Source organism: Pyrgilauda ruficollis, unplaced genomic scaffold, assembly GCF_017590135.1.
Source record: "Pyrgilauda ruficollis isolate IOZ18807 unplaced genomic scaffold, ASM1759013v1 scaffold148, whole genome shotgun sequence".
Taxonomy (NCBI): domain Eukaryota; kingdom Metazoa; phylum Chordata; class Aves; order Passeriformes; family Passeridae; genus Pyrgilauda; species Pyrgilauda ruficollis.
The window spans coordinates 422234-450068 of record NW_024513432.1 but is presented as its reverse complement, the minus strand read 5'-3'; the positions used below and the strand labels follow the sequence as shown (position 1 = coordinate 450068).

At 52.6% G+C, this 27835-nt stretch overlaps 1 protein-coding gene across 10 annotated transcripts in view; it reads right to left on the bottom strand.

Annotated features, from left to right (window-relative positions):
* The window catches only part of PTPRS (protein tyrosine phosphatase receptor type S), a 128733-nt gene that overhangs the window by 24491 nt on the left and 76407 nt on the right, over positions 1–27835 (bottom strand). For 4 of the 10 annotated variants that reach the window (XM_041460773.1, XM_041460776.1, XM_041460774.1 and 1 more), the window contains 12 exons: positions 19369–19638; positions 16172–16753; positions 15228–15361; positions 14932–15076; positions 9161–9466; positions 7163–7356; positions 6715–6741; positions 4743–4860; positions 1737–2327; positions 966–1063; positions 563–816; positions 88–181 (listed from right to left, as the gene is read on the bottom strand). In XM_041460773.1, the coding sequence (XP_041316707.1) occupies positions 88–181; positions 563–816; positions 966–1063; positions 1737–2327; positions 4743–4860; positions 6715–6741; positions 7163–7356; positions 9161–9466; positions 14932–15076; positions 15228–15361; positions 16172–16753; positions 19369–19638 (2813 nt within the window). The remainder of the gene's footprint in view (positions 1–87; positions 182–562; positions 817–965; positions 1064–1736; positions 2328–4742; positions 4861–6714; positions 6742–7162; positions 7357–9160; positions 9467–14931; positions 15077–15227; positions 15362–16171; positions 16754–19368; positions 19639–27835) is intronic. The other 6 variants (XM_041460775.1, XM_041460777.1, XM_041460780.1 and 3 more) reach the window with 2 other exon arrangements.

Sequence of the window (27835 nt, the reverse complement as noted above, 5' to 3'; positions counted from 1 at the left end):
CAAGTCCCCCTCCCAGCCCTCAGGTCCCCATCCCACTCCAGCTGTTCTCTCTCCCCCTGAGCTGAGTCCAGTCTCACCCACTCTCACCTCCTCCAGGTCCATCTCCTCAGGGCTTCCCAGGGGGTTGAGGAACTGTCCTCCCCGGGACTTCCTCAGAGGCACCACCACAATGTAGAAAGCTCTAAATGTTGGGAATGATGAGAAGAAACAGAAGGAATTAGCCATGGAAGAAGGGAGCGCACACACTGATGCGAGTTTGCTCAAACTGCCCCACTGGCTCAAGCCCTTTATTTTGCATTCAGCACAGTTGTTGTTCCTGGAAAGAGCTGGATTCAGTGGCAGCCCCATGTCTCCTTGTGCACTCCCTGCACACTTCTTTGGCTTTCCCTGTTAGTTGTGGAAGTGCTTCCAAAAGGCAACAGTCAGGAAGGCTGGAAATGCAGGGATCACCCTCCTGGTATTGCCCCTGGGGCTTTGTGGTGGTCTCCAGCCATCAGGGCTGACCCCCAAAACACAAACTGAGCACCCCACCCCTGCAGTTAAACAGAAAACAGAAACCTACTGGACAGGCACAGAGCTCTTCACGTCGGGGAGAATCACCACCACGTTGCCATCAGCATCAGGCTTGTGGGTCACCTCTGGCTTCTTGGACAACATGTCAGCAGCAGTCCAGGCTGCGACGTTCTGCTGCAGCCCCCCCATGCTGTTGCCCTGGTTCATCAGCACGAAGTTGTAGAAGGTGCGGGGCCGCAGGTGGGTGATGAGCTTCTTGGTGGTCCGTCCGTCCACGTCGACGTGCAGCCCGTTGTACTGGATCTGTGGGAGGGGAGGAGGTTGTTCCCTGAGCAAGGCTGGTGCTGCTCCAGCTCCTTCCTCCCCATCCCTGTGCTGTGCAGGGAACACGGAGCACCCAGCCCTGCAGAGCTGGGCCACACACAGGGAAGAAACTCCTGCACTCCACTTGCCTTGTATGGGGTAGGAGAGTTGTAATTCTCAGGGAACTCCCAGCTCAGAAGGACAGATGTCTTTGTCACCATCTTCACCTTGAAGTTTTTGGGTAAAACTGCAGAGAAAAAAGTGAGGAGGAAGGGGAGAAAGGAGAAGAAAAGGCAGCAGAGGGAAGGAAGAGCAGGAAAGAGAAGGAAAAGAATGTCAAGTGCTGGAAGAGGGGCCTGCCAGGCTGGGTCTGGCTGCAGGAACTGAAGGGATTGCTCCCTCCTCCACTGTGCTTGAGTTTTGCCAAGGTCCATCTCCCAGTGCTCCCTGTCCCCATGCCTAACCCCAGGAGGGCACGTGCCTTTGCCCCCACACTCTGGGCCTGGGTGGCTGCTGCAGGAACGAGGTGCTGCCTGGCTGAGCATGCTCAGGTGAAGAAAAACCCATCGCAGGTCACGGCTTGAGGGTTTGTTTGTTTGTTTGTTTGTTTTAATTTTTGCTCTTTTCTTTTGGCTGTTTGCAAAAGCTGAAGAAAATGCTCTTCCCACCTGTACAGCGACTGGCCCCCCCCTTCAGGTGCCAGCGACAGGAGGTGTCCGGACTTAACTTAGAAGAAAGTGGTAAAAGGGACTTACCTGGCACAAGGCAGAGAGGAGCGGAGGGACTGAGTGTGACACCAGAGTGCTTTGCATTTACTCACGAGCCTGGCTGAGCCTGGCCTGACCTCTCCAGCTCTCTTGCCTCCCGGCACCAGCCCCGGACACAAGGGGAGAGAGGGAGGAGAAACCGGTGAGTCCTACCTTGGTCCAGCTGGAACGTCCGATACTGGACGGTCGGGCTGTAGGGCCCGGGGCCTTTACTGGTGTGAGCACGGATTTTAACATCATAGGCGGTGTTGGGTTTGAGGCCGTTGAGGGTGTACGAGTTCTCTGGGGAGGGGGGCAGCTCTTTTTCCAGCAGGTTCCCGGGAGAACCGGTTTCCCGGTAGGCCACGGTGTATTTGACGATGGCGCCGTTCCTCTCGGCCAGCACGGGGGGCAGCCAGCCAAACTGCACCGACATGGACGTGACGTTGCTCGCCTCCAGGATCTGGGGGTAGCCCTTGGGGATGTCTTCGGGGGTGGTGAGTTCCTGCACGGCTTCCTCCCCGAAGCCAGCCCGGCTTTTCACGGCCAGCTTGAACACGTACGTGGCGCCCTTGTGGATGCTGGCAGCCAGGTACTTGTCCTCCAGCGCTGAGAACTCCAGGGTGGCCAGAGGCTCCACGTCCTTGCGGCCAAACTGCAGCCGGTAGCCCAGCACCTGGCCCTCTGCATCCAGAGGGGGCTCCCATTTCACCAGCAGAGTGTTCTCCTCTGTCTGGTGCACAGACAGGATGGGCTTTCCTGGGACTAGGAGAGAAGAGAGACACCTTCAGCCAAGGCTGGGCAGGGGACAGGAGCTGCAGGGACTCTTCAGCTGCAGCAAAAGGTTCCTCAAGCCAGCAGCAATGCTCCAGCTCGGCTCCGTGGAACCCAAACTGCTGCCACCCTGTACAGGTGGATGGGCCCTAAACAGTTTGGGAAATGAGGAGCACTGCCAACATGCCAGCCGTGAGCTGCTGACATTCCTGAATTTATTTCCTTCCCGTTGTTCACACGGAAAGATGTGCACAGCCCCTCCCCTGCCCCTGGACCACTCACCCTCCCAGCACTGGGAAGAACAGACTCAGGAGTCAGACTCCCAGCCTCCTGTCCCAGTTGCTTCCCAGGGCAGGGAAAAACAAACCTGGAGTCTCCAAAGTCCCAACCTCCCTCTCTCTCTCCATTACACAGCCCAACTCATGCAGAAAGAGACTGGAACAGATTGGGCCAGGCTGGGGAGTCCAGAGCAGCTGAGGGTGAAGCAGTGAAGGATGGAAGGAAGTCTGGGCAGCCCCAGGTCCTGAGCAGCAGGCACAGGGCCAGCTCACACGGCTGGCAGGCAGCTCATCACCCACTTGGGCACAGAAGGAAGCACAGGCAGAGGAACCAGAGCCCAAAATGCGTGCGAGGCAGAGGGCAGGGAGAGCTGCTGCTCACTCTGTGCTGCTCCTCTCCTCTGGAGGAAGGGAACTCACAGTGCTGGAGCATTTTCAGTGAGCTCCCCCATGTCTGAGGGTTCTGGGGAGCTCAGCAGTGCCATGTCTCTGCCTAATGAGCCCTGGCACTGCCTGACTGCTAAGCAAGCCCACAGCCACAGTTAAATGACACGTGCAGGCCCAGAGATCCCCAAAGCCAGAGAAAGCAGAGCATTAATTCCAGCAGCTCACGCGTCATTGACACTCAGCTCCACTATTAGAGATCTCATTTCCCTCTCTCCGCCTTGGTATTTCTCCTGCTTGGACAGGAGGAGAGAAAATGGAGTTGGGAGCTGTCCCAGCCCACTCCCACAGCACGAGCCTGAGCAAGGGTGAGGGCTGGCATGAGGGAGCAGGGCAGGATCTGAAAGGGTCACACTGGGGAACTCTGCCTGCTGCATCCACTGACAGCAGTGGGGACGAGGGGCTGTCTCTGAAACAAATGCTGCATTCCTTCCAAACTGCCAGAGAACGGCAGGGACGGTGCTGGGAGAGCCAGCCCCTCCCTTGGGAATGCCTAAGGAACACATTAAAGAGAAAAAGAGTGCCATTACCTTTATGTTTCAGTTTTTATCACAAACGTTACTGTAATCAGCTGAGCTTGAAAGTATTACATCTGCACAACAAATATTGTTTGGAATAAAGGTGAGAAGAAAGTTCAGAGAGGGGGAAGTGTTTTATTTTGCAATTGGTTTGGACAGTAAAGGAGAAAATTAGATGTATTACTGTATTTAAATTCAGCCCCCAGCCCTGAATGATAAAGAAAGAAATCTCTCCTCTCTGAAGGTGTATTGACTCAACACTGCAAAGAAGGTAAGAATGCTACAGAGCCATTTGAAAGATTTTTTTTAAAAATAGCTATTTCAAGTCGGGGGAAATTGAGTTTTGGGTAATAGCTGCTGTACTGGAGAAAACATCCCTCTGTGACTGATCACCTGCACTGCAAATCCTAATGGGAAGAGATGAGGGAGGGTGACAAGGGAGAGTGACAAGGGAGCCAGGCAGAGAGAAAGGGTGGAGAGCCTCGGGAAGAAGGAGAGCAGAGCAGGGAGTTAGTGAGGAGAAATAAGGGCAGAACTGCAGGGGAAGGAGAAGAGGGAGGGTGAGTGAAGGAAAAGGCTTTGGCAGGTATGTGCAGGCAGAGCCCAGATCCCAGAAATGGGAGCCAGGAAAGGTCAATACTGTCAGAGTTTCTCCCTCCAGCAGTCCTGAGCGCAGGGGATGTGCATCCAGACATGGTACCAAAGAGAAGAGTGGGCAGGACAAGCACCACTGTCTGCCTGCTGCTCTTCAGGTCTTTGCAAGTCACCACCCTGAGAGCAGAGCTGTGCTGTCCCCAGTGTACCTGTGTGGGCCACCTGCAAAGCTGCAGCCTCTCCATCAGACCAGGAAGAGTCCCTTTCCTTCTGATGCACTGGAATTTACAGCCCAAGAGATTACAAGGGACAAGTTCATCCTCTGTTGTGTTTCTGGGTGTGCCTGGGCTTTCTGAAGCACTGGACAGAAAATTGTGACGTGTGGTGAGGGCTGCATGTGAGGAATGAAGGGATTTCTCCCTCCCTAAATCTAACTCTGCCTTTGGGGCAGTCTGGCTCTTGCTGCAAGTCTGTCCTTTGAGAAGGGAGTGGGAAGAAAGAAGGTGAGTCTGGAGAAGCCCCTTGGCTTTAGGGAATGGGTGAATCCCAGTGGCTGAGGGAAAGGCTCTCACCTGCACCCTTGGTGGTGACCACTTTGGGTTTGCTGCGAGCACCATCTCCCTTCATGGTGTAGGCGGCCACGGTGATGGAATAGGCAGTCTCCGGCTGGAGCCCAGCAATGATCATTTCCTGTTTGCCAGATGCCAAAGGGAAATCGTGTCAATATTTAGGCCCACACCCAAGAGCAGCTCTCTCCTCCTGGCAGGAGTCTCAGCCCTTTTCCAGCATGCAGGAACACCAAATCCAAGGGCACGAGACACTCTGGGGCTTCTGTGGGAAGTGGCAGAGGGGGAGAGCCCCGTTCCCCTGGCGAGGCACTCACAGCTCTGCAAACACAGCCTGGCTCTGCAGGGCCCTGTGCAAGGCATCCTCCTCCAGATCTGCCTCTCACACATCCCTGTCTTCACACAAACCACTTCAGCATCCAAATGCTGTCGCTCCCTTCAAAGCTTTCCACTCCACTGTGCGGCCTCAGAGGAGGCTCAGAGGTTTCAGGGAGATTACATTTTTTTCACCATTACCCCTCTCTTCTCTCCTCAAGAGATATTTTTAATGCTTTCATAATATTAAAGGGATTGCTTGAATGCAAAGTGCAAGACGACACATTCCGCTCACGCTAAAGCTCCCTGCTAAATCCCACCCCCTCCTTCCCCATCCTCTATCAGCCTCCCCACACCTGGCTCCCAGGAGCTTTTGTTGGAACACTGGCCTCAAGAACAGCCCTTCCCCAGGAGGGATCCAGCCTTTCAAAGGGCTGTGTTGGAAAAGGAACACCCGTGCTAAATCAAACAGGATGACAGCACATGCAGCAGGGTTTTCCCCAAGGCCCAAGAAAGGAGGGAGATGGGAATGTTGTGCACGTTTTATGGCTTTCCCCTCTCCTCACCCCTTTGTGCATTCAATATTAAATCTCAGGGCAGCACTTGGGAAGAATTTGTTAGGCCTGAAAATAACTATTTCCCCTGATGGTGAGCTGGGAGTGGAACAGCAGAACTTTGAACAGTGGGATTTTGATCAGTGACTTTGGAGGCCATCAACCTCAGGGACAGGTCTGCTTCTGGAAGTCAAGAAAACTGTTCTGCTCTCACACCTGCCACTGAGTTTTACTGAGATTTTAGGAAAGGGGCTTGGCCTCCCTGAGACTCATTCTCCATCCCTCAAAGGGAGGCCCCTCACTTGTGCAGGGCACTTGGCAATCCCCAGCAGACACAAACACCACCAGTTTAGTTTTGTGTCATCTCAGAACCCTGTCATTCCAAGAAGAAAATGTTTTCTCCTACTTTCTCCTTGGTAGTTGTAGGATTTTGGAAAACATTTATCATTTTAGCAGAAATAGCAAATGCCAATGAGCCACACTGATTTTAAGGTACTTCAAAAGTAAAAGCACCCATAATGATTCAGTGCTTTGCATCAATGAGTTTCTAGGAATCTTGGTCCTTTGAGAGTACAAAGCATTTGTTCACGCCATGGTAGCTCAGGACTGATGGATTCTGTGCTCCCAGTGCTTCCCAGGCTATCTCTTCCAGACACAGAGGTGGTACAGAGCAGCCCATCTGAGCTCCCTGGTCTGGTGGAAGATGTCCCTGCTCCCGGCTGGGAGTGGAACAAGATGGCCTTTAAGGTCCCTTCCAATCCAAACTATTTTAGGATTCTCACATGTTCAAAGCAGTCCCAAATCCAATATGCCATCTGCTTCCCCGTGGAGGAGCAGCAGACCCATCTTTCCTTCAGAGCCAAAGGGAAAACCCTGTGGGATTGCTGCGTGCTGACAAACAACACGATCACAGAAGGGCACAGAGCAGTGACAGGGAGGGGACAATGCATGGGAACACCAAAACAGGCTCTAAAACAGGCACACTTTAACTGCAAAAACAAAAACAAAAACAAAAAAAAAAAGGAAAAGGAAAATATCACACCACAACAGGAAATGGGAGAAGGGAAGAGGCAGAACCAGCATGGGAGGATTTTTATGTTTTTACTTACGTATTCAGCAGTGTCATCTGTTTCCCACTGGGCAGAGAACAAGAGAGGTTTGGCACGTGAGAATACAAGAGGGGAAAGAAGGGAAAGACAGAGACACAGCATGAGGAAGGAGTCCCTGAGCAAGCAGCCACACAAGGTCAGAAGTTACCAGGCAAGCATGAGGGAAGAAGTAGAGTGGGAGAAATTAGTAGATTCCACTGTGGCCTTGGCCTGAATTAAAAGACTTCCCAGACACAGCAAGGATGAATGGAAGGATGTATATTTATCTCAGTGCTGGGACAGAAGTGCATACCCTTCCACAGCAACATTGTCTGGGAGCACAAAGGAACTGCAGAGAGACAGCCACACCATGTCCCAGGTCCCCAGGGCCCTTCTGCAGAGTCACACTGCCCAGGGCTGGCTCAGCCCCCTCCCACAGCCTCCCGGGCTCGCCCAGGTGAGCCCTTACCTGGGCGTCGGCCAGCATGATGTCCTTGATGTGGGGCAGCCCCCTGGCCTCGCCGTTCTCCATGCGCACGTAGTGCACCTGGTAGCCGCGGATCTGGCCGTGCTGGCGGCTCGGCACCGGCGAGCGCCAGAACACCTGGATGGCCGAGGAGTTGAGCACCTCCACCTCCACCTTCCGCGGTGGAGCGCTGGGCACTGCGGGCAGGGAGGCAAGAGAGGGGCTCCAGTCACTGGGGGTGCTGCTTGGAGCCCGTCCCTGCTCGTCTGGGGAGTGCCCACTCTGGATGTGAGCTCTGCGAGGAGGGGGAGACCTGAGCACCTGCATGCACCATCACCTGGCACTGGCCTGCCAGCTCTGTGGGATTGTGAAGCTCTGTGGGACCTGGTCTGCATGGCCTGGGCACAGGCATGGTGTCACTGTCCAGTAAGAAATGACACAGAGCCATCAGCAGGCTGAGCGGCATAAAGAACACGTCTCTACTACAGACTGCTCCTTTTACAACTGCTCTGATGCAGGTAGACTTGATTGGTCATCTAATCAATACATTTCACTGACTGGCTAGCAAGACTAATTGGCAAGACGCCCATTTACAAACAATCTTATGAGAATAACAAGAAAACAGATATTAGGAAAAGAACACCTGCAGGTTGTTTTTAATAATTGGCTATCATTGTTTATCTCCAGCTCCCTAAAGTCTCCCAGTCCAATTCTGGGAAAATTTATCTAGCTTTCTCTCTCTCTGACTGGGCTGCCACACCCCCAGGATGGGAACAGCCCCATCTCATCATCCAGCCAGCCTTCCACAGGCTCCTTTGTGCCCAGTTTGCTCAGATGGAAGGAACCATTATAGCTCCAGATCTCCTTCTGAGGGCAAAGCCAACTTCCAGCGAGCCAGAAAAGCCCTGGTCCCACCTGTGGGAGGTCAGGGTGGAGAGGATCAGGAGAGGGCTTCTCCTTGGAGTTCCCTCATCTCTCTGGCAGGACAGGGCTTGTTGGCTACAGCTGCGGAATCTCAGGACAGAAAACAAGAGATGTCTTGGATGGAATTTGGGCTGAATCTTTGGAAATACTACTACTAATCACACAGGGCATGGCAGCCTCCTCTACCAGGAAATCACACTTTCTGAGCAGGGTACTCTGTGTTACATTTGGATGTGGGCAGAGGCTCAGGGAAACAGGACCAAGACTAGGGACAAACCTGTTGCTTTTTTAATATTATTTTTATTTGGAATAGATGAAGAACTCCTGAAAATTTTGGGATTTCCATATTTTACTTGACTTATATTATGTGAGGTCCTACCCTCACAGTGAGGGTGCTCCTCTCCCTTCATGCACCCATTCATGCTTTTCCCTGGTTTTATTTTACTGTAGAAATACCAGGAAAATTCAGGTGTCTGAGTGGGGCCACTGAACTGTTGTCACCCAAGATTTTTGAAACTTTTACAGATTCCTCCTTCTACGACTGACAAAAGCTCTGACTTAAGGAGGAGGTAGTAACAAGGAATGCAGTAACAAGGACTGTGTGGGAAGAACTCTAATATTTTAAAACATGTGCTCTTAGGCACAGGGTGGGATTTTTGGGGCTGTCCCATGCAGGACCAGGAGCTGGACTTGGCTGATCCTTGTGGGTCCCTTCCATCTCAGGATGTACAACGATTCAAGTTCTGGCAGCAAAGGTTTCCTTAGAGCAAAGGTTTTTAGTGCCTTGGCTGCTCCTGGCTCAGTGACAGCATCTTTTCAGGGGGAGTGGTGCAGTCAAGACCCAGAGATCTTAAGAAAGTCCCCAAAATCCAGGGGAGGAGAACCCTACAGACCCCAGTGCTCGGATGGCACCAGAGGGTGATGGGGTGATGGCACCAGAGGATGCCGCACGACTCAGACCTTGGATCCCACTCCAGCTCTGCCCTGGCACCACTCGAGAGCCACGGGAAGGGCCTGGCTGTGTCCCCCCAGCAGGGGACAGGAGCCCCCCAGCAGAAGCCAAAGCCTCTCACTCACCATCTTCATCCGTGCGCACGATGACCGGCGAGCTCTCCGGGCCCGGCCCCACCTCCGTGTGAGCCACCACGGTGACGCGGTACTCGGTCCACTTCTCCAGGGACTCCAGCAGGATCTGACTGGTGGTTGGGGGGATATCATTCACCTCCTTTAGCTCCGTGTCCTCCGAGTCCAGCGCTCGATAGTGGACGCTGTAGCCGGCCAGGACGCCGTTCTGGCTCTCGGCCGGCGGCGGCCGCCAACTTACCAGAATGGCGGTGGAGCGGGTGCTGACACATTTTACATCTTGAGGGGGGGCAGACGGTTCTACGAGGGGGGAAAATTCAGGAGCGGGAGAGGGAAAGAAGGGAAAAGGGAAGGGGGGAAAAAAAACAAAAGATGGGAAAGATAAAAGAAAAAAAAAAGGAAAAATGGTAACAAAAAAATCTAAAATAAAACGTACAAAAGTTTGGTTTAGGAAGATAAAATTAAAAGAGAAGAGAGCTTTTTGTTGTTGTCTTTTTTTTTTTTTTCTGAAATGAAGAGGTTTTTAAAAAAAAAAAAAAAGCCAACAGAAATTAAATGGGGCATCAAAACTGAAATGGTGGAAAGCAAAGGACTAAACCAGCAAGCGGGCCAGCCAAGAGGGGTCCTGCTGCTTCCACTAAGCTGGCACCAGCTAAACACCCAGCTGCACCCTATAAAAGCCCTTTCCTTTGGCTCCCTGTTTTACAGCAGCCTGGCAAATCCTGCTCTGGCTGGGAAAGCACTTTCCAACCTCAGTCTCTGGGATCTTGAATTTCTTTGAAGAGATCTGTGAAAATTAAGTAAGAAAAGCAAATCTTTTGCCAGGAGGCTTAAATTTAAGAGTCTGAACCTCCAGATGGAAGTGATTAGCTGTCCCCAGACTGGAGGAGGCCAAATCCCACAGTGGGAATGCCCAGGACACTGCCAAGCCATGGTGTTTAGAGAGGAGGGTTTTGAGAAAGCACTTGCAGAAGGAGGGAGGCAGTGGGTTTGGTGAGGTATTCAGGTATCCAGGGGATTTTCCAAAGCAGCAGCAGTTTGATTCCCACTGCACTCTCTGCCTGAACTACACCAGGGTGTTTCTGGACATGCTGGCAGAAAACCTTGGGAGCTGTGGCTACCCAGGCACCTTCTCAGGGCAGCAGCAGATGCCTGCCCAAGGGTGACCAGGAGTGGGGAAGGTGGAACCCACAGCTCTCCCTTAAAGCTCCTCTCGTCCCATCCCCTGCCCTGGGCAGGAACAGCTGCCACCATCCAGGGCTCCTTCCTGGCCCTGAACACCTCCAGGAATAGACCACACTTCTGCCTGTCACTAAGGACAACTGATCAGCCCAGGGAAGCAGAGAGTGATACATTCTCAGGGCAAATCAATAAATCCAATATCACCCAGCTGCAATAAAGAGCTTTTAACTCTCTGCAGCCAGGGCAGGAAACTGGGGTGAACTCACAAACCCCCCAGGTATCACCTGCAAGAAGCAGTAGATCAGTGCTGGTCACTGCTTCTCATTCCTCTGGTGCTTTTTCATCAACAAAAAGCTCTTTTAGTGAGGAATGATTGTTTCCAAACCTCTTACTCCCACCCTTGAGTCAAACCCAGATGTTCAGGCCCAGTTTGCCTTGAGGACTCTGCTAAATCCAGTCACACTCAGCCCAGCTGGCACTGGAGTGAGAGCCACACACTTTGCAGGAGCCTCCAGGAGACAGAGGGAAGTGGCTTTTCAAAAAGGGCAGAGATAATCCCTCTACTGCTGTCTGAGCACCCTGCCCAGTAGGACATTTTGGGTGTTTTCCTTCTATTTTTATGCACTACTGCTGTCTTTAACCTGGCAGAATGATCCCCTTCTCGCCAGCACTCCCAGTGAGGAGGCTGACAAGCCCTGGCCATGGCTGGCCACGCAAAACAACACAGAAGATGTCAAATGAACCAAACCAAAAAGAACAAACTGGAAAATAAAACATAAATCAAGCCAATAATTTGAAACAAAAAGAAAAAAAAAAACCACCAGAAAGGAAATCATAATAATAAAATAATACTGATATAAAAAGTGACTCCTTCCAGAACATTCCCAGTCTGTTTACCTACCTTCCACGCTTCAACTGCTAACTTATAAGACTTTCTTACAAGAGAACAAAGGAACTGAGCTACGAGGCCAGACCAAGCTCCTGGTGGGTTTCTGCACATGACTGGCTTTTAAAATGCTACTCTGCTCCTGATGAGCCCCCCCAGGTCCTCCCCCACCAGCAGAACCCCAGCTACTATTGCAGAAATGGCAATTTTGGACCCCAATCTGTTCTCTTTTGCTAAACTGTCAGCACAAAGAGCAGGACAGCACGTTCCCAGTGACAGATCTCCTTCCCTCTGGCTCTCTCCATCTGCTGTGATTGCTGCACCACCTCTCCAGGACAGAGGTGCACTGCTCATCCCATGTCCCAGAACCAGCTCAAGGGTGGTTTCAAGGTATGGAGGGGCAGACTCAGCCCTCTCCCATTGCTGCCATGGTGCCATTCCCTTCTTTTTTTGTCCTCATCAGAGCCTGGGCATATTAAAATCCACTTTTCCTGCTTAGTTCCAGCCAAAGCCACCACAGCTGAGAAACCCACTGCAGAGAGGGTCTGACCTGACCTACCCTTCATCCTGCACCTCATTCTGAAAGCCCCAGGAAGCAGAGCTCAGCTCCAGCTGGCACTGGGGTCACTGTCTGCGCTGCCACGCTCGCTCACTCACCCTCTACGCTCCAGCACAGGGACCTACTGAGAGGCCCTGGGTGAGGCCTCCTTTTGGGATGGTTTTGCACTTTCTCTGGTCAAAAAGGCAGGGTGGGGGTGGGTGATGGGGGAGAAGGCCCAGGTCCTGCCCGGCCCCCTCCCCGTCACCCCTGGGCTGCAGCAGCGGAGGAGAACAGCCAGGGGTGCTGGCTGGCCACGCTGGACACGCCTCTGGGAGCTCATGGCACTGTTTCCTTCACAATCCAGCCCAACCTGTGTGACCCTGGGGACGCTGGCACAGCGCCGGGAGCCGGGAGCCGCGGCAGGAGCCCAGTGCCACCAACCCCTCCGGGGCTGCGAGCTCAGCTCTGCAAGCAGCCCCTCGCTGGGCTCAGCCAGGCACAGGCAGGAGCCCCAGCCAGGAGAGCTCTGCCTCGGCCTGCTGGCTGGTTCCACCAGCGTTTTGGGACCCCTCCCCACCCTCCCAGGGCTCCAGGACATCCGGGAGTGTCTGCAGAGCCACCGGCGGTGAGCCTGCAGCCACAGGGTGGACTGTATTTGTGAATCTGCTTGAGACCAGCCAGTACTCACCTGAGCTGCACCTTTTACATGCTTTAAAGTTGACTGTCCAAGCCACAAGAATGACCCTTACTGACCTTGCACAATATCATGTTTTTTAACCCTTTAGGTACCATAGACTTTGGGTATTTCATTCACTTCATGTACTGTGAGGAGGGGGACAGGAGGGAGAGCGGAGCTACGTGGGGGGAAATCCTTCCTCGGGCAGGAACAGAGGGTGAGAAAGCCCCATTGTTCCTCCACACCTGCACGTGCAGCCTCACAGCACCCACCCTGCCACCCCTGCCTGCTGAGCACGCTTTGCCCTCTGGAATTTCCGAGTGGGAGAGTTGCCAGGGAGCCTGGGAAGGTCATGGCTAACCAGAAAGGGCAAACCAGCTTCTCCCAGCCATGAGAGCCTGTCCGTTTTACAAGCTATGTCTCTGGTACTTGAAGAGTTAAAACCCAGCTACTTCAAGAAGAAAAAGATACTTTACCTTTAGTTTAATGGATTTTACTTGGGTTATGATGCTCAGGAGGAGCCACCCTGGCAGGGAGGTGCAGGGAGGGGCTGCCACATGCGGGTGGGTGCTGGGAGGGGACAGCAGGAGCAGGGGGGAGCAGGGAGAGGCTTTGTCATTCCAGAGGCAAGATGCCATCGTGGTGTGACATCGCCCAGCAGGGACAGGGACAGCAGGGAGCTGGCTCATCGGGTGCAGGGCATGCAGGCAGGCAAGCAGAGAGCCGAAGAGAGAAGAAAGAAGAGGCATGGAGCAGGCCAAGGAGGAGCTGAACGGAAAAGGAGCTGAGGAGGGAAGACACAAAAGCCTGTCCCGAGCCAGAAGGTCTGTGAGCCGAAGGATGTCACCCGGAGCAGAGAGAATTGACTCGTTCCTCCAACAGCCAGCCAGGAAAAAATGTTTCACCGTGTTACAGGACACTGACAGCTCCCAGCTGATGTTCTTAAGAGCACTTAATTAATGAGACTCTCCCTATGAAGGCTGAGCTACAGAGAGAGAAACCCGTCCGTGTTCTGGGCAGATGCCAAGTTAGAAAAAGCCCCAAAGCCTTCCCTTTTCCCAGATCCCCTTTTCCTCACCCTTAAGGGACAAATTTTCACTAAGGCCTACTGCCATCAGCTCCCACACCCCTCTTCCAGCTTGTTTTATTGAACCAGAAAGCACAAATCCCAGACCATCTTTGCCTCCCATCCCCACAGGTCTCAAGGAGAGAAACCCCTTGGAAAACAGAAGCAGAGTGTAAGTTTAACACTTATTTTTCAGGTCCTTTCAGTTCATTTCCCCCACCCCACAGAAATGCTCCCTCTGACAGTACCACACTGGGATCAGAACCAGCAGATGTGCAGCAGAGTCAGGAAAGGATTTTCCTATGAAACGTAGAGAGAGTATGGAGAAAAAGAAAAGAAAGAAAAAAGGGGAAAAACATTTGAAGGAAAGAAAAACCAAAAAATCTTTGAATGGAGTGGAGGCCTGAGAAAGCCCCAGTAAGGAATTCTGTCTATGCAGAAACAGACTCCCCTTTCTTCCCACTCCTCAGGGGACAGAAAGAGAAGGAGACAGGGAAAGGGAGAGACAGCAGGATGTGACAATTAAAAAGCCCAGCCGAGAGCCTGCTGCTCCCCCTTGTTAGGGACTCTGAGGGATGGGAGCAGGGCTCTCCCTCCTCACACTGGTGACCAGAGCCACTTCTGAGTTAGTTCTGCTCCCGGCTACTCCAAACTGCAGCGGAGTGATTTAGTAGAGATGAGAGGAGACAGAAAACACAAAGAACAGCTGCCACAGCCACTCATGCAGTGAAAAAACACCTCATTTAAAAGCAAAGATCTGTGAAAAGCCCAGGTTGAAATATTGCCATCCAGGGTTATTGTCCCCAGGGCAACAGCGAAGGGAGACAATCCATTAAACTAAAACCAGCACGTTTTGAGTTGCATACACTCCATCCTGGTGTCATCCATATCCCCCTGCCAGCCTCCACAGGGCTCCTCTCTCCCGCTCTGCTGGAGCCCAGACGGGACCATTCCCAGAGCTCCAGGCCTTCCTCCCCTTGGCTGTGGAGGTGCTCACGGAAAAGAGCACGGGGACTGCTTCCCCAGAGGCTGGGGAAGGTCGGGCTGGGAGCAATCACCTTCTCCTCTCCCTCCCGCCTCCCCCGGCTCCTGACGGCGGCTGGGCCTGTGTGGGACGGGCCGCGGCTGCCATCCCCTGAGCATGCTCAGCACCGCGGCCATGGCCACCACGAGCCCTCACTGCTGCCTCCCCGAGGGACGCTGCTGCCCGGCCCCAGCGCCCCAAAGCCCAGCTCTGCTCCTGGCTCCCGTCTCAACTGGCTGGGCCGGTGAGGGGAGAGGGGAGCCGGTCCCCAAGGTGTCCCCCCTCCCTGGAGCGACACGCCAGCCCCCAGCTCCGTACCCCTGAGCCCACCATCTCTGGCTCCCTGACCGTGGTCCCCTCAGAGAAGGCTGGGAAAGGAGAGACACCTACTAGACTGCAAGGTGCGCTCTCGGACCTCCGGGGTGAAGGCCCCCAGCCCCAGGGCCGAGCGGGCGGCCAGCCGGAAGACATACTCAGTGTTGGGCTTCAGGCCTTCCACCGTGAACGAGGTCGTGGGCTCGAAGTTCTTCAGCACCTGGGATGGGCGAGGGGGGAAGAGGAAAATAAACCCAAACAACAGGCAGCAGAGGTGAGGCCTGCCCAGAGACACCTGCCCTGCTCCCCTCGCTCCGAGGAGGAGGGCCGGGGAGCTCCTCAGCCCCAGCCCTGCTGCACCCTGCACTCACCTCCTTGCTGTGGTCTCCTTCCTTGTAGAGGAGCTCGTATTTCACTATGATCTCCTGGCGTGGGGGGCTCCACGACAGCACAATGCTCGTCTCGGTCTTGGCTTCTGCTCGGAAGTTCATCGGCTGCCCGGGAACTGGCACAGAGAGGGAGCCGACGGAGCAGAGGAGGCAAGATGAGAAACAGTAGAAACCACATTAACTTGGCTAATTTGGAGGCTCTTGCCCTGTTTTCTTCAAAGCCTGTGTGGGAAGAGCACGTCAGCAGCAAAATGCCACACTGCAGCGTGGGCAGGCCCTGCTCTAAAGCTGTGGAGTCACATCCCACTGCAGGACTCCAGCGTGTGCAGAGCTGCTGGAGATGGAAGAATCCCAGTGGATCATATGCCTCTTTCTCAGCAGTGCAGAATACATCTTTTCGCATCCATCCCAGTATTACAAGATTCTGGAAGTAGGAAGCCCATGAGCAGCCCATTGAGGACATAGGGTTTCCTCCCATACCCCATGCCAAAAATGTGCTGGGTGACAGTCCGTGATAAAACACCTTGTGTTTGCAGCTTAACATATAAGGCTCATTCCCCACTCATCTCTGACAAAGTAGTTCCTGGGTACTTTAGGGAGAGTTAAAGTGTCACCACTACCTGGGCAGTTTTACATCTCTTAAAGACCTTTAGAATCATGGAATGGTATGGGTTGGAAGAGACCATAAAGCTCATCCAGTTCCTTGGGCAGGGACACCTTCCACTATCCCAGGTTGCTCCAAACCCTGTCCAGCCTAGCCTTGGACACTTCCAGGGATCCAGGTGCAGCCACAGCTGCTCTGGGCACCCTGTGCCAGGGCCTCCCCACCCTCAAGTAAACAATTCCTTCCCAACATTGCATCTAAACCTCCACATCCAACCAGCAGCTCTCCTTCCAGAGCCCAGGCCAGCCACACAGGTGCTCACCTCCTTGCTGTGTCTTAACCTGGATGGGGTCGGACAGGGGCCCGTCCCCCACGGAGGTGAAGGCCAGCACTCGCACGGTGTAGGTCTCGTCCTCGAGGAGGCTGCCCACGGTGGTCAGCAGGCTGTCATCCACGTTGTGCTTCTGCCAGTTGCTGACGGGCTGGTCGGGCTCCATGGTGTAATAGACTCGGTAGCCCCGGATCTGCCCGTTGGGCTCCACGGGTTCCTCCCACTGGATGATCATGGTGGTGCTGCTCAGCATCCGGCCCTGCACGTTGCGGGGGGCACTGGCTGGAGCTTGTTCCCCAGTGCGGGTGACCACCGACTCACTGGGAGGGCCCTGCCCGATGCTGTTGACTGCAGAGACCCAGATCTCGTACTCGGAGTTGGGGCTGAGCCCCCCGATGCTGTAGCGCGTGGTGGTGATGTCCTCCTTGATCTGGTATGGCCCATCCTGGCTCTTAGACTTGTACTCAATGACATAGTAGGACACGGGGTCTGGGTTTCCAGAGTCCCAGGTGATGGTGATACTCGTTGCTGTTGTCTCTGTCACCACTGGCGTCCCAGGAGCCTTGGGGAGTGCTGAGAATCAGGAAGAACGGGCATTTAAAAAAAACCACAGATGCTGAAATGGCACCTAATTGGTCTGGGCTGCAGGAGCCGGGGGCACAGCACCAATCCTGGCAGCTCAGGAAAGTGCTGCTGGAATATGAGGAGCCTAGTTATCCACTTCATTGTCCTCCTTAAACTGCTCCATCAAAGGCAAAGTGTCCAGCTAAACATCTGGAATCATTAGCACAGGCTTCAGCTGCTGGGGCAGGGAGGGAGAGCAGCTCCTCAGCTCCTTCCCAGCACACGCTCACACCTCTCTGCTGAGCCTCCACGGGCAAGGAATGGCACAGGGCAGGCTCTGCTCTCCAGAATGAATCTCCAAAAATGCTGGGAGGGCTTCCCCTCAAGCCACAAACTCACTGCACACTTCAGACCCTTTTCAACCCTACTTTTCAACTTCTTATCATGGAATCCCAGAATGTTTTGGGTTGAAAGGGGCCTTAAAGCCCATCCAGTGGAACCCCTGCCATGGGCAGGGACACCTTCCACTGGCCCAGGTGGCTCCAAGCCCTGTCCAACCTGGCCTTGAAGCCTAACTTCTCTAGACCTGGTCACAATAAAGTTCAAATTTCTCCTTTCACCTTCTGCCCAGGAGAGCTGCAGGTGCTCACACACAGGAACAGCGCAGGGAACAGGAGCCAAACAGAATTACAAGAGACAGGAGGTACCAGCAGGGTGAGATTCCCCATGTGCGGAGATGGGAGAGCTGGAAGCAGAAGCAATCTGCCCTACACAGCAGCTTTTTAGATTGAGAGGGTAAGACAGGGAAAAAGGGAAGGAAGGAAATACTCAGGAAAATAGAGGACCTGAGCCCAGCCCCAGGCATCCTTCTGCTGGCACAGAGCCCCACTGCCTGTGCAGAAGCTCAGAACGGGTGTCATGCCAAGATTCTCTAGCCCCTACTCGTTTCTCCTGTCAGACCTTCCTCAGACAGATCACTGATGTGACAGGATTGTTTTTCCTTATCCCTCCCTTTCTCCCAAGTGCTTCTCCTCTCCCCCACCCATGGATCTTTTCCCACCCTGCCTCTCCCAGATCCCTTACGGGCAACACCAGTACTTGGAGCAGACACCAGCTTTCACAGAGCTCTACACTCACCCAACCTCAGGGGTTCCTGCTTGGGTTTAATACTCCCCTGCTGAGGACAGAATAGATTGAAGATGGCACCCGTGCTCCTCTTGGGAAGCACTAGCTGGAAGCTGGGCTTATTCCCCATCTTGCTGAGGCAACAACGGCCACTAAGATGCTGGAACTAAGCTCTACTGCAAGGGTGCACATGCCAGAGATCCTCAGGGCCTTGGCTGGATCTCAGGCCTTGGAACAGGATGGCATGCAGGCTCCAAGCCATCCAAGGCTCCTTGCACCGTGCCCAGCCAGCCTCGTATGTCAGGACAGACACAGCATGCAGGGATTTGAGCCACAGTTTTCTTCCTAACAAGCAGCTCAGGTGTCCTAAAGCGAGGGAAGGTCTCCAGCCACCAGCTTCCCCTCCACTGTGGGTTTCCCTGAGTGGGGGATCCCCAAGGACATGCACAGATCCCAGCACGGGGCACTCATGGTGCACAGGTCTGTCCTGCTGCTCGTGCTCACAGAGCTCCACGTGCACACACAGGTAAGGACAGGGACTGACATTCCCGGTGCCCACGATACAGCCACGGTGTCCCTGGCCATGCACACACATCCCAGTCATGCAGGAGCACCTGGACATGCAGATCTGTCCCTATCCATGGACATACATTCCACTCGTGCAGGAGGACCAGGAGCCATGCACACACATCCCAGTCATGCAGGAGCACCTGGACATGCAGATCTGTCCCTATCCATGGACATACATTCCACTCGTGCAGGAGGGCCAGGACATGCAGAACTGTCCCTGTCCATGGGCACACATTCCACTCGTGCAGGAGCACCTGGCCATGCAGAACTGTCCCTATCCATGCACACACATCCCATTCATGCAGGAGCACCTGGCCATGCAGGACTGTCCCTATCCATGCACACACATCCATGCAGGACTGTCCCTATCCATGCACACACATCCCATTTGTGCAGGAGCACCTGGCCATGCAGGACTGTCCCTATCCATGCACACACATCCCATTTGTGCAGGAGCACCTGGCCATGCAGGACTGTCCCTATCCATGCACACACATCCCATTTGTGCAGGAGCACCTGGCCATGCAGGACTGTCCCTATCCATGGGCATACATTCCACTCGTGCAGGAGCACCAGGTCATGCAGGACTGTGTCCCTATCCATGGACAGACATACTCCATTCATACAGGACAACTGGACGTGCAGGACTGTCCCTGTCCATGCACACACACCCCCCATTTGTGCAGGACTCCTGGCCATGCAGGACCGTGTCCCCTGTGCAGGTCAGGCAGTTACAGGCTCTCCCCATGCAGACCCACGATGACACAGGCACAAACCATGGGACATTCCCACTCTGCTACACGTGCCACCATGGCTCCCATGCACGAGCAGGGCACGTGCCCAGGCATGCCCTGCACTCATGCTGGGACACTCAGCTCTCAGTGCCCACTCCCACACGTGCACTCAGGACCCTGCTCCCCCTCCCTTACATTTCACCGTGATCTGGGCCACGGCTTCTATGACTCCCAGGCTGGACATGGCCACGCAGGTGTAGTTGGCAGAGTCCTTGACGTCCGTGAGCTCCAGCACGTTCCTGCCCACGGGCATGTCATCCTCGGGCGTCAGGTCCTCCGCTCCCTGCATCCACTTCACGTAGGGCATGGGAGACCCCACGGCCACGCAGGTGATGTTGACGTTGCCCCCGGGCATGATTTCATGGCTGACAGGGAGGATGGAGAAGCGAGGGGCCACACGGCGAACTGTGGACGAGACGCACAGAGGTAACAAAAAAACAAAACGGAAAAGCAAACCAAAACAAACGAACGAACAGAAAACAAAGAGGAAAACAAAATAAATAAAAATAAGAAAAAGAAAAGGAAAGGAAAGAAAAGAAAGGAGAAAAAGAAAAAAGAGTAAAAGATAATTTAAATATAGATGGGGTTTGTCACAGTTTATTTTCTTCCTTCATTAAAAACAAAACAAAAAGCCAAAGAAATTAAAAAATCAAAAACCAAAAACCAAAAAAATAAACTCCAAATAAATTCGTACTTCACAAACAATATATAGAATATAGACATAAAAGCGATATTTCATAGCAACAGGGTTCCATTGATCAAGATTAGACCCATCACAGCACAGATAAATACACAAAAATTTATTAGCAATTTCTCATCTTTACTGGCAAGAGCTGGCATGGCGAGAGCCCAAACTTCTCCTCCGCGGCCGCCGGGGCCCCCAGCTCCCCGCTCCACACCCCGGGAACCTGCTCCTCCCTCTCCCAGTGGGGTCTGAGTCCCGGGCCCCTTCTCCTGAGGAACAGCCCGTGCACCACCACCCAGGTGGTCCAGTGCCCCCTCCAGAGAGGGGCCCTCTCCCACCCGGGGCTGCTGCAGACCTGGGGTGGGGGGCCAGGAGAAGGTTGGGATGGAGATGGAAACTTCTCAACGTTTTGCCTTGTTGGACCCAGAGAATTCAACAAAGAGAGAAGTATCACATCCCCAAATTCCAGGCGCTCCACTGGAGAAGTGAAAGGCAAAAGGATAAAGGAGGGAGGAGAGGGAGTCCCCGGAGTGGGACAGAATTTGGTTGGTGTCTGCGTGTGAGAAGCGTCCAGGGGAACACAGCCCCCCTGGAGCGAGACAGAGTGTGGAAAAGATGAGAAACTCTAATGAAATTTTTGTGGTTTTCGGGTATAGAAACCCTAACGAAGCCTCTTTAAGATCTGACACGGTTCCATCGATAGATGCAGCTCTCAGAGTCACAAACATCATGCAAAATAGGTAAAAAAGAGAGAGAGAGAAAGAGAGAAAGAGAGAGGAAAATGCAGAGAAATATAATTTCTGGGCGGTAGCAAATGCCCACATGGATACTGGATAGAAAGTGAGCGACAGAGAAAGGAAGGAAGACCAGGAGAAGGAGAACAAGAGGGGAGGGGAGAAAGAAGAGAGAGAGAGAGGGAGGGGAGGGGGAAACCCACTTTAATGCTGCATACTTTTTCTAGCTGATGTGACTCAATGTGGTGGCTCACATTGTCACATCTCAGCCCTGGCGGAATAATAAATAGAATAGAATTAATAAGAAAAACAAGGTAATGAAACTTTTAACGTTGAGAAAACAGTGACATGTTCTGTGCATCTCCTTAGCAGAGAGGTGGATGCAGCTTCCAGACCTTACACAGGAAGAACATGGACGCAAAGGGGAGGCTGTGGTTTCCTTGGCTCCATTTTCTGAGCTACCTGGGCAGGCTGGAGGGATGCTGGGTGCCCGTCCTTAGGGGGGGAAAGCAGGGAAATGGACAAAGGAGAACGTGTGTGGATCAGAGAGGGCCTAGGGAGGGGGCTGCGGGCAGGGTCTCCTCCCACAAGAAAGACAAAAGGATACAGGAGCCGGGGAAAATGCAGGAACTGCAGCAGCTGGAGGGGAGCAGGGGTGCAGGATTCCTCCAGCTGCAGGGACAGACATGCAGGAACTGCCACAGGCAGGGTGGGCGAGGGGCAGGGGGGTCTGGAGTGCTGGGGGGCTGAGAACTGCCTGTTCCTGCTGCCTGTTCCCAGGTAACCCCTGCACAACCTCTCCAAAGCTCGGTGGCTTTGCCTCATGCCAAAGCAAAGCAAAGGGCAGCAGGGCTGAGCCTGCCATTGTCCCTCCCAGTGCCTTCAGATGTCCCCTGGAACTGTCTTGGGGCTTGCTAGTGTTTATCTTCCAGCTTTGCGGATCTTTTCCAAGGGGAAGGGCACTGCCAGGAGAGGGAGAGGCTGTTTGCCATTTAGTGGGGCTTTGGCAAACAAAAGCCAACTGCAGCCCCTGCAAGGTGACAAGGGACACTGTCACAGCAAGGTCTGCTCTCCCCATCGGGCTCTCAGACCCTTTTCTGTGAGAACCAGTAGCCAGGAACCAGCACTGGGAGCCAAGGAAGAGAAGACTTCCAGACTGGTGGCATGAGGAGCTCCGAGGGGGCAAAGGGGAATTCCTGCATGCACGGATTTGCAGAGAGAACGGGGGGCACGGCCTCAGCTGGGACAAGGATGGGGATGTGCAGGGAGGGGCTGCAAGCTCACCTGGCCACTGACACTGGAAGATGATTTTCTACCTGCAGAAAGGTGTAGGGGGGTACCACGGTGTTTGTTCCACCTCAGGCACCAGCACTGGCTCAAAGGATCAGGAAGCCTGCTCCTTGCTCCCTCCTGCCACTAGGGAGAACACTCAGCCCTAGCCACGAGGTACATCCCTGTTCCCCACTCCATCCTGCTTCCCACTGCTCCCAGAAGTACCACACTTCAGAAAATGGAGCCAGGTGGAAACCACACCTGTCACAGTCTGAGACAAGATGGAGAGAACTCGGAAAGAAACAAGTGGGGTCAACATGCAGACACATCTGGGGTGGGGATGACTCTTCTGAGGGGGGGCTGGCACGTGACCTTCTGGAGAGGGGAGGCAAGGTGGGAAAGGTGAGGAGGAATGGGGAGACACGTCCGGACAAGATCCGGGCAGCAAACAGCATCAACAGCAACAAACAACGGCAGGTGGGATGCAAACACTGAGTTGTCATGGGAACAGAACAAGACAATTAATCCAAACCGAAGCTAATCGCAAAGAAATGAAACCCAACTGAAAAAGAAAAGGAAAAAAAAAAAAAAAACCAAACCAAGAAAAGAAAAAGAAAGAACAAACCAGAATTTAATAACTGAAAAGCATCATCTGATGTAGGGCGGAGTGCTGAGAATCGGAGTCTGAAGGGAACCAACTGTTCCTGGCTGTGGTTTTGGGCAGGGAAGGAGAAATCCACTCACAAAACACAAGCTCAGGGGCTGCACAGAGCACGTTCCCAAAAAGCTGCAGAGCAGCCCTGCCCTCCTCCTGACAGCTCCCAGGGTGCAGCTCAGCCCTGGGCTCTCAGGGATCCTGACTTTGGGCTGGTTTAGTGAGCTTGTCACCCTCCTAGGGAAGCACCCAGCACCTCTGGATGCCAGCCCCCAGCACCACCCCTTCCACAAGGAGGGAGAATCTGGATTAGGGCTGATACGAGCCCAAAACAGGCAGCAGCACTTCCTTGGTGCATCCTGGTTTAAAAAAAAACTAGACTCTCCTGTGTGCACAGATATACCAACATCCACACACCGATCTAGGATGGGAGAAGAACTCCAGTTAAATGTTGGGGACCTCAGAGAGTCCCCTGGATACAGCCCTGTGATGGCTCAGGGCTGTGACAACCACAACAGGCACAGGGTTCATCTCTGGCTACCCAGAGGCATCGGGCTGCTGCTTATTTTAATTGCTGTAACATTTGCATTTGGCTGGAGACAGGGATTTTTGTCAAGCTGAGAATCTCTGGGTCAGCCTTTAGGTCAAGGCCCAGGAGGAGAGCTGTGGTGGAAAGGAAGCTGGAGATGGAATCAAGACCAATTTTAGCTTTGGGTCCAGCTCCACAGCAGCTGAAGGAGGGGAATTTCACAAGAAAAAAATCAGGTGAAGAGATCCCTTCCATTTTGCTATCCAACACTTTCAAAGGATGGGGAAGAACAGAACTGCCCTCTCTGGAAAGGAAACATTGGGATGGGGCAGTCAGGGCTCTGCTTTATAAACACTTGCCTAATAACACTTTCCCCAGTTTCTGGTGCAAGAAGGCCCTTCCCTGAGTTCCAGGGGTGCTTGGTTTCCAGGACAGCTTTGGCAGACCCCGCATGCGTACACGGATGTGCATGCTCCATGTGCAACAGCTCCCGACAGACACACACAAGCAGGCACACACAAACAGACATTGTCCATGGCCAAAAAACTCTCAGGAGCTTTTTTTCAAACAAGGATACAGCTTGTTATGGACAGAACCAGATTCCAGGACTGGAGCTGGATGTTTGGGATGCAATTAAATTATTTCAATGCAGAGAAGCCATTTCGGAGGCACAGGAAAATTTCTTAAGTGCAGTTAGTTATGAGTCTGTTTAATTGCTGGATAAGCAATTCACACTGCAAATCTGCACCCCAAATCGTGCTCTTCTTTAGAAACAGAACAGATCCATAACTTTTCACACCCTTGGGAAGCCAATTGGTTTTGTTGCTGCTCACGGAGGCAGAGGTTCACCCAGTTTGTGTTCTGTGAGTGGCATTTTTGGCTTTTTTGGTCCCAATCAGCATGGCTCAGGTTCCCCACCACCACTCAGGGTCCACAAGGTGAGAGGTGTTTTTGCAAGATTTACAGACCTGATTGGAAGAGACACTGGGAGGTCCAGGGTTGACTTTTGCAACACCAGAATCCATCCTTAAAATGTGTTCCCATGGTGCTGCTAATGAGAGAAACCTGAGGACCAACCGGTTTGTGCTGAGGAACCCCACCAGCTGCTCTTTTAAAGCCCCTTCCAGATTCCCTCAGAGAGAAAAAATGTTGGAGGAGGAGCGAGGTGGGGAAAGGAGAATGTCCTGGACAAGAACCTGTCACTTCAAACCCCGATTCACATTAAACCAACTCAAAGAGAAATGCATCTTATACCTTAAAGAAGAAATTAATCGAAAAAGGAAACAAAAGAAAGTGAAGTGACTGGTTGAAAGCACCAAACAAAACCAAATGGTATTAAACATTTTGACACTCAGCAAGCTGCTGCTCCAAATGAGGTGAGAAGGCGGACATTATTGGCCATTTTGGGGAGACAGGAGTCATTCCGTCTTGCTCCAAAATGAGGAGGGGTAGGGGAAAGGGTGCCAAAATAATGTGCAGCCTCTACATTATTAGTGAAGCTTAGATTACACCTGTCCTCCCCTCCCAAATGTGGTCTGCCCCTGCCCTGCGTGTCCGTGCAGCCGCCTCTGCCTCTCCCTCTCCCGTTCCAATTCCAGCTCGTTCCCCTGGCCTGAGACCTTTTGGGGTTTGGATTTCCGACCTCCGCCCCTCCACAGGACGAGCAGCTTCCCTCCTCCTGCCCATCTCCTTCCTCATTTCCTTCACAGTAAAGAAAAGAAATACAAAAATAGGTAGATAAATAAAGAATGAGACCAAGGCTTGGATTTGGTCTGGAGGAAATCCATTACCTTCCCAATAATTGTAACTTTTCACTTAAAAAACCACATTGGCTGAGCGACAGGCTGGCTGAACATCTCTGGTCTTTTGCAATTCTTTTTAATTTTTTTTTTCTGTTGTTCTTTACAGGATTGAACAGAAAATAATCAGAATCCAATTGTTTTTCACGCAGCTCTGTAATTTTAAACACAGACTTGACTGGTTTAGTTTTTGTTATTTTAATTTGACAAGGTGTAATCTAATTTTTTCCCCTAAAACAAAGAGAACAGCGATGCAAAAGGTGTAAGAGACACAGGCAGGCAGAGATTTCGAGATCAGTACAGCACAGTGTTCCTGCAAAGTGCCCTCTATAGAGAGATAGTCATGTATATACATAGATATATACACAGTTTGGATTTTTTTTTTGATTGTTTTTTTTTTGGGGGGTGGCTTTTTGTATCCATTTCCATTTCCTGATACCCTTGAGAAATCCTTCTGCAGAAACACAGTGAAGTTTTTGTTGGCTTTGTTTGGTTTGGAACTAGAATTTCAGAGCTGAGGACACCCCAAACACGGACAGGGCGCTCCCCCACCCACAGAAAAGCTAAAATAACCCTTTAAGATCATCCCAGAACTCTCCATCCCTCGATTTTAGCACCTGGAAACTGGGCACTGCAGAGGCAGCTGTACAACCCAGTGGTGGTTCTGCCTCCCTCCTTCTCCATGAAAGAATTTATCAATCTAGTCTAAAAAGGTATTAAAATTCCTACAGTTTAAAAGACCAATGACTGTTTTGACCTTGTGGCTATTTGTTAAATCTCTAATGCATGTGGAATTATTTCCTTCAACCACTAAATGGGACTGAAAGGGAGAAGCTCAGCAATGGTTCCACCTGGAACCAACCAGCAGCTCTGGTCTGATGGTCAAATTACTCATGTGCCAAGCTTAACCCAGGCTACAGGCTAAATTATTGCTTAAATTAGTCACATTTTAATCTATTTTGAAGCTTTATTTCCTGAGGTGCTCAGCACACTATCCCTGCCCTTTCTGTGGGTTTTATTTTAATTGATTTCCACTAGTTCAGCTCTTACATGTTTTGCCCTGGCCTGGGTTCATCTTTGGTCTCTCAATGAGCTGAGGTTTTCCAGAGAGCCTTGGGAGTTGGTGGGAATGTGACAAAGCTCGTGCTGATGGTGACAAGCAGCAAAGGCAGGGCCTGAGCAGGCACTGGGCTGCTTTAAATGCCTGCTGAGCCATTTACAGCTCCCTGGGCTGGGAAAGAGCAGAGCCACAAGAAGCCGGAGCAGAGAGCAGGAAGGATTATCCCTGCAGCATCCCAACTGCTGCCTTTTGTACCTCCTGACAGGGCCCCACTGTGTGAAAAAGGGGGAGATTCTAAATTCTGCTAAATTCAGCCACGACAACGCGTCCTGCACGGGCAGCAGCAGCTCTGCAGGCTCAGGGGGTCTGAACAAGCCCCCTCAGCTCACCCCTCCTTCCTCTGGGAGCACAGGGACACGAGGTCCTCACACACAGGCCTCCTTCCCAGCCAGCAGCTGCATTTTGGGATCAAACCAGAGCAATCGAGGTGGCCGCCTGCAGCTTCCCAAATTAAGAGGAGAGCTGCAAAGTGCTCCATTTCCAGGGGGAAAACAGCTCTGGCCACAGGTCTGGCTGAGGGGACAAAGCCACAGGCTGAGGGGACAGCTCGTGGCTGAGGGGATACAGGTCTGGCTGAGGGGACACAGCTCCTGGCTGAGGGGACAGCTCCTGGCTGAGGGGACACAGGTCTGGCTGAGGGGACAGCTCCAGGCTGAGGGGACAGCTCCAGGCTGAGGGGACATGTGCCCTCGCTGGGTAATGGCTGAGCCCCCCACGTGGCCCCTGATCACAGACAAAAACACCACAGAGTGCTTTGGGCTGAAGGGACCCCAAAGCCCACGGGCAGGGACACCTGGCACTGTCCCAGGCTGCTCCAGCCCCCCGGGCACGGCCAGGGATCCAGGGCAGCCTCTCAAACAGCCCCGGGCAGACAGCTCTGCAGGATTCTGGATCCATCCCTTCCTGCAGTCACTATGGGCCACAAGTCTGATGGCACTTGTGTCCCTAGGGATACAGGGAAGCATCCCAGGAGACTTTTGAAGGCCAGGTGAGCTGTATGGCTCCCACAAAACCAGGATTCCCACCGAGGTGCTGGCTTGCCCCTAGAACTGCACCCATCTTTCACCAGGCACAGGTGGCTCAGCCTCAACTGCCCCACAGCCGGGCTGGTGGCACAGACCACCTCCTCTGCTCCTGACCTGCTCCTGGGGTCTGTGCTTCTGCCTCTGACCCCGGGCATCCCCTCTTAGCACTCTGCTGTTTTGGACCATGGCATGATCTGAGCTGTGGTAACACACGAGGCAAACCCCTCACCAATAATTTCAAGACCGAGCCCGTGGTTTGGGCTGGAAGGACCTTAAAGCCCATCCTGTTCTCCCAGGACACCTGCCACTAGACCAGGTTGCTCAGAGACCATAACTTTAGCAAAGCACACAACCTCTTCTAGCCAGGTATCAAGTCTCTGTTTCCTCACCCAGTGTTATTCCAGCTGATCATGATTACATCCCATTTAGCTTTAGTTTATTGTTGTTGGTATCATTATCATTACTTTTATTTTTATTGGCTCTTAAGGAAGAATTTAATCTTCAAGCCTTCTCAGATCACAAGAGATTCTTAGCAGCAGCAGTGCAGTTTGGCCATGTTAGAAATACTTTATAAAAGAGAAAATAAACAAATAAAAAATAATGGTGTATAAATCCCTTTTTAATTGCACCTAAATCCTGAAACTCAAACTCCTAGTCATGAAGGAAAATCCTGTGATTAGGAGTGATTATCACCTTTTAGTCCTAGGCAGGAGGGAGGTGGGATGGGAAAACCTTATTTCAAATGCTATTCCTTTTTTTTTTTAATAGAACAAGCATTTTTTC